This window comes from Alligator sinensis, unplaced genomic scaffold, assembly GCF_000455745.1.
Source record: "Alligator sinensis unplaced genomic scaffold, ASM45574v1 scaffold85_1, whole genome shotgun sequence".
Classification (NCBI taxonomy): domain Eukaryota; kingdom Metazoa; phylum Chordata; order Crocodylia; family Alligatoridae; genus Alligator; species Alligator sinensis.
Genome location: NW_005841891.1, coordinates 2,359,738 through 2,369,682, shown reverse-complemented (window position 1 = coordinate 2,369,682; position 9,945 = coordinate 2,359,738). Strand labels below are relative to the sequence as shown.

General features: G+C 41.3%; 1 protein-coding gene across 8 annotated transcripts in view; it reads left to right on the top strand.

The window, feature by feature from the left end:
- Window positions 1-9,945, top strand: part of PPP1R13B (protein phosphatase 1 regulatory subunit 13B) — a 93,131-nt gene that overhangs the window by 36,192 nt on the left and 46,994 nt on the right. For 6 of the 8 annotated variants that reach the window (XM_025197203.1, XM_025197202.1, XM_025197206.1 and 3 more), the window contains exon 4: window positions 4,433-4,500. The exons of the other annotated variants lie outside the window; for them this stretch is intronic. In XM_025197203.1, coding sequence (XP_025052988.1) covers window positions 4,433-4,500 — 68 coding nt within the window. The remainder of the gene's footprint in view (window positions 1-4,432; window positions 4,501-9,945) is intronic. 8 annotated transcript variants of the gene reach the window in all.

Below are 9,945 nucleotides of genomic sequence, written 5' to 3'. Positions count from 1 at the left end.
ACTGCCGCTGCCTACAAAACCTCCCACTGCCGCTGCGGAGCCATGCTCAAAGCTGTGGGGCACGGGGTGGTGGTGGGGATGACTGCGTGCCACCTGGCCACCACCATGCTGCTGCTGCTGCCCGGCGGCTGGCCACACAGCTCCAGGCATGGCTCTGCAACAGCAACGGGAGGTTTTGTAGGCAGCGGCTGTCACCACTGTCACGGGTCTCCAGGTAAGCGGCAGCGGCCACCACGTGCGAGCCCAAGCCCCCCTCCCCAACCCCCGGTGCCCTCATCCCTCGCCGTGGAGCATAGAGGTAAGTGGGGCTGTGGGGCACATTCCCAAGGTGAGCAAGGTCACCCAGAGCATTGGGGAGATGCTTGTTCTGGATGGCCAGCCCTTCTCCTTTATTGAGCTTCCAGGGTACAGGTGGCTCATAGGGCTCGTGGCCCCATCTTACCAAGTGCCCACATGCACCACCTTTAGCAGGGCAGTGGTGCCCTCCCTGTATGAGGCATGCAAGGATTACTTGAAAGAGGAGCTGCACAAGGCAGGTCCACAGATAGCTTTGCACTTCACCTTGAACATCTGGAACAGCTGGGGTGAAGATCATGCTGCCTCTCCCTCACAGAGCACTGGTGCGATCAGTCAGGGTGTCGGTGGGCTCTCCTTCAAGCAGAGGTGATGAGCGAGTCCCATAGCAAGGGAGATCATGGTGGCCATGAACCTCATGGTGCAGGGGTGGCTCGTTGGGCAGGGCAAGTTCACCCATGGGTTCATGGTCACCATCAATGGGGCCAATACAGGTTTCCCTCGCCAACCATGGTTTTGCCAACCACGGTTTTGACTATCTGCAGTTAATATTCTGTATACCATTTTGCCTACCACAGTATACAGTTCTGAGTAACCATGATTTTCCGTGGTTACTCATATGTGGAGGGAGGAAAAAAAATTGTGGGGGCTGAGTGCATGAGTGCATGCACACACGCTCCCTCTCCAGGTGGGAGAGTCTGCAGGGGAAGGGGCGGGAGGAGGGGAAAGGGCCAGGGGGAGGAAGGGCTGCAGCAGCGAGGCACAGATGCTGAACCCAGGTGCAGCCTGCCCATGCCCCATTCAAAGATCAGGGGCCCACGTGCCCCCTCCACTCCTTGGCTCCATGACACAGCGCTGCCTCTGGAGGAGCTGCTGGGCTCCAATTGTCCCATGACCCTGCCCAGCCTGGCTGGGGGCCCATTCACAGTGAATCAGGCCCTGGCTGGGCTGACTCGTAGGCCAGTCTGAGCCCAGTGGCACCTCCAGAGGTGGCGCAGTGGGCCCCTGATCTTTGCACAGGGGTGAGCCACAGCTGGGCTCAGTTTCTGCTCCTTGCGTCCGCACCTCATTGCTGCCTTGCTGCCGGAACTGCCCTATCCGCAGTGGCAGGGAACAACAGGCCCGCTTGCTGCTGTGCCCTGCTTCCCTCCCCAAATTCGAATTGGCTGAATCGAATTGGGACAGTGATTTGAATCACCGAATCGAATCACTGTCCCTCCGAATGGGCCGAATCTGAAGAGACTACTCGCTGTTTTGCACAGACCTACTGGATATACCAAGAGGGGAAAGTGGGGAGATTCTTGTTTCCTTTGGAATTAAAAAAAACAAACCCAACACCCAATTGCTTCTCCTACAGCATCTACTAAAGTGATGCATGTGTGCCTTGGTGCCCCTACTAGCTCTGCCCCTGGCCATACCTCTGGAAACATCTTTCCCTCCCTCCTTCCCGCCCCAGTTTATTCTGCCTTCTCAAAAACAAGCATCTTATTTGGTGTGTGGTTTCTGAGAAAATGTGGTAATTTCCTCCTTCCTGCTGGGATAGTCTTTACATTTCATCAGACTGGAATGTGGACTATTTTCGAGTAACTCAGCCTTTTGACTCAGTCTTAGTCTTGCTGCACCCTCCCCTGCTCCCCAGTCCTTCCTAATCTCAGGATGTCTAGCAACTTCTACTCTGGCTGTTTATATATATAGTAGATAGGATTTTGTGGTCAGTTAATCAGTTAGATTGAGTGGTGGGCAGCGCCCAGAATAAGCAGGGAAAATAGGGGTAATTCATGGTAACTATCTCCTCTTTCCTAAAGGTCGACTGCTTTTGAAGTGACATAATTCAGGAACTGTTCATGAGTGTTATAGGAAAACATTTTGATGGGGGATACATGAAGGCAGGGGCAGGGAATAAAATCTGTTACAAAGTATCCACAGTAGAGCTCTCTGTTAACTCATATAGCTAGATTTAAAAAAAAAATGGTGAGTGACAGTTTCTATCATACAGCCCTGCTATTCTGCTTGCTTCTTTCTAAAAGTCTTTACATTGAGTAGTGTTGTATTAAATTGAGACCAGTCTTAAGGGACTGGTGTAAGTGAAAGAATCTTATTTATCCAATCAACATAGGATCGATCATGGTTAATTTGCAAAAATACTTTCAGGCTATAATTGTACATACAGGGTTTGTGGTGGTCAAATGATGTGAAGGGATTGTTAAGTGAGAGACACATTCACATGCTCAGTTCTCTCAAGTCATTCAACAAATTTGGCCATTTGTGAAAACTGGGTTTTTAGTTTTGATTAACCTTCTGTCAGTTCCCTTTGAATTTATTTTAATTGTTCAATTTGTTTATTTTTTTGCTAATCAGTTTAACAATGGTGGGCACTTAGAGCATAATAGCGGTTTAGGAAAAGTTGAAAAGGTTTCAAGGCTAGATTAACTTGTTTATCATATTTGCAAAGGAATGTTATATGTATCCTTGAGGCATTGATGTCTTGATCCTTTGTGATGATAAAACTGCTATGATGCTCTTAACAGAGAGAATAATATCTGTGGTGCCAAAGCCAATTTCAATACAGTTGTTTTCTTTACCAAAATTATATCTGCAGCTTCACAGGAACTAGGGGTTTGTCAGTGTATCTCCTTGAAGCTTCACAAGGGTGCAGAGCGGTCACAGGTCATTTCCGTCACCAGACAAAGCATGTTGGAGTAATAATACATAAAGAAATTTCAGCACATGCAGATTTATTTATGCATTTTAAATGTTTGGCAATCCTATATGATTAAAAGTGTAATGTCCATTTAAGATGTACAAGATCAGGGTGGCCAGTCTGTGGTAAGAAGTGGCATAGGCAGTGTCTGGGTGGCACATGACAGATCAAGGGAGGGACAGACAGCACAGTGGCTTATAAGGCAGGGAGCCAAAAGCAGAGCAGGAGACGGGGTTGGAGAAAGGGGATCAGAGTGGCACTTGGGGACAGTGGAAGGCTAATCTGCAGCACACCTGCCATAAATGTTGCCCCCCTCTGTACTAACATATGATTTAGACCGTAGGGTTTTGTACGTGGAAAACATTCTTGTTCCCTCTAAATTAGGTGTGCAAAGCTTTTAATGTAATTACTACAAGATGAATCAGGTTTTATAGTAAGAGACTATACAAGGCATTTAGGAAATGGTTTCCAAGATGTATTTGCAAAGTCAGCAACAGCTAATGCTCCTTGTGAGCACAGAAATACATGACTTTCACAGTCAAACTGTGGCAACTTGGTGCACAGTTCATTACCTTTTGCGAACACTATTTCCTGGATGTTTGAATTGTAAAAATGCAGACACGTGGATACAGATTTTAAGAAGAGGGCTCTGAAATCTGCATTTTCTATTTTTGCTTACTCCACCAACAGAGGGTAACATAATGAAAATATGGATTAATGTAGGTGGAACTGATGGAACTAGTACTTACAGGGAAACTTTATGTAATTACAATCAGATAGGACAGTTCAGTGTTTAAAATGATCATAGACCCAGCTGCTTTTATTTGTTGTCACTATGGTTTTATAAATCTCTTATCAAAATACTTCTTGAATTTCTGAACTTCTTTTGGAATGTGTAGTATTTTATTGAAAGCCATTAGAGCTTCATTTTAGAAAACATTATCTTCTCCCACCATCTCTGAAACAGAAAAAAATCTTTAATAGGCTATCAACTCCAATTGCTTTTGAATTGTTTTACTAAATGATTGAAGCAAGTGTGGGTAACCTGCGGTTCATGGCCCAGGCCTAGCCTGCAGAACCATTTGATCAAGCCCACGATTATGGGGCTTTAGCGGTGTTTGGAGGCAAGGTGCTTCTGCAGCAGTCACTTCTTTTGCTGTTGCAGGAGACCCTGTGGTGCTGCGAGGTGAAGTGGCAGCTGTTGTCCACCCCTGACCCAAACTGGGTCATTCTGGCCCACAGCCAAAAAATGTTGCTGACTACTGGACTAAAGTATTGTGAATATTCAAAAGAACAAATAACTTCATACAAATCAGTTTTTTAAAATGTTTGTAAATCGTTCCTGATACTTTAATAGGTCTTACTGTGAAAGCATACTGAATTAAAAAAAAAAAAAGGAAAAAAACCTCACTAGTAAGATTGATACTTTATTTCTAGGTGGACGTCAGACCCAAAATCAAAGAAATGGAATAAATATACCTGTGGAGAAACGTACAGAAAATGGGGTATGTAACATATGATGAAGTGTTTTAATGCAGATCATCATTTAATTGTTGGATATTCTTTTAAAAGTTGATATCAAGATCATCTACTATTATTGGGATTGGTAGAATCCTAAAAATACTGGTGCTTCACATTTTTGACAGCAGGTCTAAGATTACAGTTTAAACCCTAGATTCAGAGAATAGTTTATCCTTCTGCCTGTATCCATTTCCTTTCTCCCTCAAACTGTTTGATGGGGTATCATCCATATTGCATGTACATCAGACACTATCCCATCCATATCTCCCTTCTTACATGGGTTACTTCTCTGCTACTGGTTCCTGACCTGGCAAGTCCCTCTACATGATGGCTAACATGGAAACATGTATCTATGGATTAGGAAGTTTTGAGACGGTAGTTAAGTAGGTTGAGATTCCCTTCCAGTCACCTCTATTTATATTGTGTTAATCTTGTAACAGCTGCTTGGATTTTTTATGCCTGTTCTTAACTCTGTAAAATTTTTGAAGTATTTTTCTACTCTAAAAGAATGTGTACACTGAAGATTGCCTGTTCAGTGTGTTTCAATTATTACTAGCTTAAATTTGCTGCCTTTTACCCATGTTACTTAGCAGCTGGCATCTAAAACTGCACTTGTGCATGTTTATACAGACACGTATTTATCCTGTTTTTTGTTAATTTTTATTCAGACGTGTACTAAAGCCTTATTCTCATAGGTGCGTTATATATTGAGGGTCCCCACGAGGGCTTGGTGGAAGGAAGTTTTTCTTGATGCACACAACCATTTTATTGTAGAGTTACAGGTCACTTACTGCTAATACTTCAAGCACTGGCTCTGCCTTCCCTGCTTAAATTTCCTTGGTGATGGTTCAGAGAGAGCACAGCACTGTGGTGAGCAAAGAACATACAAGCCCTTGATAGCTTCTCCAAAGCAGCATCACTATGATTAATTTTCACTCGGAACCTCTGTGTCTTTGAAATTTGGGGGTGGCAAACATGACTGGTGATGTAATTGCCTCTTCTGTCTAGTTTCACAGTGAATGGAAGTGCAGCTCTGTGCCTAATTTGATACAGTTTAACATTTCTAACTCAGACCCCATAGTATTATTTAAGTAATTGTCTCCATTGTTACAGCTGATTTAAGCTTTGTTAAAAAATAAACACATAAATAAGTCAACCTTAAGAAAGAAATCGAACTCCAACTTATAAACACAAACTGACTGTGTAGGAACTGCAACTGAAATTCCACTCAGATTTACAAACCTGACATTTTGTGATTTAATTCAAGATTTTCCATTCATAAACATTTCAACAGTTGGCATTAAGCAATTCAACTAGTAATTGTCGTGGTGCCTATGAAAATAGACACAAATGGTAATTACATGAATAATGCAGGTTCTGAAGAGCATAGAGCACTATGACTGTGACAAGTTTGAAACTGGAGGGGGAGGGGGAAAGAGGTAGTTTTAGGATCAAGGGTTTAATCGGCTTACTCTTACGTAATGCATTAGGCTTATTCATTGTTACTGGAATGTCGAGTATTACACTGGCTACAGATGGACACTGAAGACGCTTACAAAATTTGGAGTTAGCAAATATTCTGTAATCAGGTATATATTTTACTGAATGCTTTTGTTAAGAATAATGAAATACTGATTTTTCAAAATAATGTTATTGGGGTAAAGCTGAAAGAGTGACTAGATTGAATGCTACGTAGGAAAAATTAAAAAATGTTTTTCTTAAAGTTTAAATCAATGCTTTTTTAAATGACAGTAAATCAGTTTTATTATCATTCAGTATCGGTTTATGGTAACAGCAGCTTGTCATCTATAGTGGGTTTTATGTTCTTTGAAACTGTTTGCATAATCTCCGCTTTTTGAATTTGAAATGGTGATTTTTAAAGTTACAGGCTTAAAAGTATACTCTTTTGATTCTGTCATTTTATTTTGAGAATAGATTTTAGGGTAGGTCTCTTCAAAAGGTCAGACATTCATTGTTGTAAAAGAAATACTTTATTCATATGTCTTTCTGTCTGAGAAACAAAGTATATTTAAAAAAAAAGGAAGTTTAAGTTGCCACATTCACAGGTACTGAAGAAAGCGTTGCTTTCCATGGGTTAGGTTTTATTTTCAGTCTTGCAAACCCTACTCTTTGGAGGGAATTGTTAATGAACCCATGACCCAATTTCTTTCTACTCTTATGAAGAAGGCATCCTGTTGGAAGAAGAGATTTGTGTAACCAGACTTTTTGCCTTGACTTGGGGACATGAGGTAGCTTCTTCAAACTGATTCTTCTTTTCCTTTGCAAAATGTCAGCTTTCAGGTTTTCTAAGTGGAAATTGTATTTCCAAATTGAACTGAAGTTTGCTATTTTTTTTCTATTTATGCGATAAGATTTTAGTTTTATTGCCTACATTGTGAAATTGAATAATACTACTTTTTTGCAGTGTTTTTTGATATGATCTTTTTAGTTTTTATTTTGAAAAGATTAAACAAATCAATCTTGTCCTAGTGTTGTAATGAGTTTTATTTGAAAAGCTGAGTTTGATAATCAGTGTGGCTATTTGTAGGGTTTAATTCATGTTGTGAATGGATTGTTGCTTGGTAACTGTTATTCAGCTAGGTAATGCAGTTAACTGGAAAAGCACCTTAATATTTTTAGAGGAGCCATTTCTTAATGGACCCAGCATTTAGAACAGGCTTCAGAGTTGGATCTAGTACCAGGCACTCCTTGAGGTCATGGTCAAACCTTCTTTAGCTTGAATAAGACTTCAGGTGAATAAGACTAGAAAACCTTTATTGTACAGCAGAGAGAGAGAGCAACCCTCCTTCTGTTGTTGAATGGCATCCATATTACTGGGTAGCTGGCTCTCCCTTTCTCTCACTCAAGTACTTGAGCAAGTCTGGTTGTCAAGATTTTGATGCCCTAGAAATATGTGCGCCACAAGAAACATTTTCATTTTATAACAATGATTTTGAAACAATGGTCTATAGAAAATGAATTGGTCATAGGATATTGGCTTTTGCTTGTTTCCAGTTGCTTCCACAGCTCTTCCTCCTAAAGGGTCTGATTGCCTGTTAAATTTTCTGGAAATAGGAAACAGGGAGGAAGATGATCATAGTTGTATCCACTAGAGGCCACTGGTACATAGGAGAGGAAATGGGAGACACCAGTGGGACTGGAGCTGCCAGCTCTCAGGAGGAATTGCAGCTTGGGAGTTTCCCAGAGGAAGCAGAAAAAAGAGCAGACGGTCAGATGTGTCCAGGTGAGAAAGGAACCAAATAACGAATGCATGTGAGAGGACCAGGAAGGCAGGGGTTAGGTTAGAGGAGAAAAAGGCCAAGTATCAAGGAGCATTGGAAAAGTGAAGGGAAGGAGGAGGACGTAAAAGGTGAATTAAAAAAGTAGATCACAGTGATTAACAAATCAAAAGGAAAACACTGGATGCATCTACACATGCCCCTGTGGTGCCATTGTTACTGAGCCATCATTTAGTACTTCTTTCTCAGCACATGGTTATTTTTAGCCCCTGCATCACTGTAGCAATGTGCTGTACTGAGAGAGCGTATTGCTAGGCAGTGTAGTGGCAGCATCGTGGTTTTTGCCCGCGGATGCTAAGTCACAGTAGCATGTTGCTATGGTAATGTAGCATCACATGTAGACATTACATTGAAGATGGGGGAAAAAAATCAGTTCATGGGGATAGTTTATTATTATTGGCTCAGAGATGCTGTGAGAATACAAATGGAAGGGAGGTGACAACTGAGATGGTCTCTTGGTCAAGAAGTGGCAGCCACTGTGAAATAGAAAATATATAATGTGAATCACCATAGCACCTTTCTTCAAGAGGGAAGGGAAGCAGCATGTGGAAATTGGAGTAGGTCTCTGCAATTTATTTTGCTTTTCCTAATGCCAGATTCCTCTCTACCAAATTGGAAGGAAGATCTGTTCATCTTTTCCTGGATGTGCCCTGGGAGGGACCTTGTTGCCAGGGAGTGCATGATAGAACCTAAGGTTGATCTTATGTACTGCTTTGGGTTTTGGAGTTAAAGGTCCACCCAAGGCTAGATGTCTCATCAAGCTAACACCTGTCACTTTTTTCCCAATGACACAGGAGAGTGGTGTAGCTAAGCAGTGTATCTCGCTTTCTGTGACTCCTCAGCCTGAATGACCAAGTACCCATTTACAGCGGGGTTAATCAGGAGTAAGCTTTGGTTTGAGTCTTAAGTGAGGTTCAAATTGATGTCCATGGTTCCATAGCAAGATATCTCTTAGTGCTTCATGCCTTGGGCATTTTGGAGCACTGTTAATGAGTGTAGGGGAATCTCACATAGAAGAGGAAACTTTTGGAGAGAAACATTTATTTTCTTGCCAAATGGAAATTAATTTCTTAAAGCCTTCCTAATTTGGAAGTGTTTGTCATTAGAAAGAAATGGGAGTTGATAATCAATTTTGGAAGTGGGTAGTAAACTCTTCTTGGGTTTCAAATAGCATTTTGCAGTAAAGGGGTTGCTGTGCATTGTGCTAAAACCTTGACAAACAGATTGGGTTCAAGTACTCTATCATTCGGAGAAGATAATAGACATCATGCTAGCTTTAGACTGGAAGGGGGTAGGGGAAGACTGGCTGTCATGAGAAATCAGTTTTTGGACAGGAAAACTCTATTACTTTCTATATTTATATAGGCAGGGAGCAACTTCTCTTAGTATTTCATTTGACATAAGGGAACGTAAAATCTCCTTAGGGAATTTGCTGTTTCTCCATCTGTGGTTTGCCCCTTTAATGAAGTAACAGTATGGACAGCCCTCAGCTTGGCAAATCCTTTACCTGAGACCAGGATCAGCTGAACATGAAAATGCTGGCATTTGAAAATTGATGAACAGAAAAGGATTTAGCAGTTTAGAATTCTAATAATCATTTGCTTCTTCTGTGATGCTCTTTGGTGGCATAATAGCCAACATTTTATGACTTATTTTGTTACATTGCTGCACTGCTTGAAGTATGCAGAGTAGTGTATATAGATTATATGCAAGACTTTGTTTTTTTTTAATTTCTTTTTTATTTTATTTTTTTTAGATTGTCATAACATTTCAGGTTGATTTAGTATAATGCTCTGTCAGACTTAAATGAATATGAAGTTGTACAACTTTACATTTAATGCACACAAATAAATCAACAGACTATTTAGTTGGTCTAATAAAAGGTATCACATTTACCCAAAGACCCTTGTCTGCCTAAACCTAAGGATAGGACTTCATCTGAAACAAGATTTAAAAACAAAAATACTAGAAGCATTGTAGTGACAGTCTTAAAAACAGGTGGTTTATAAGCTATAATTTTGTAGAAATGTTCCTGCTTAACATGACAGAATAAGCAAGAGAAGTTACTGCTTGAAAAATATGTAGTCTTTCCAGACAGATTCTAAATACAGTGTAGGTGCTTGGTGGGGG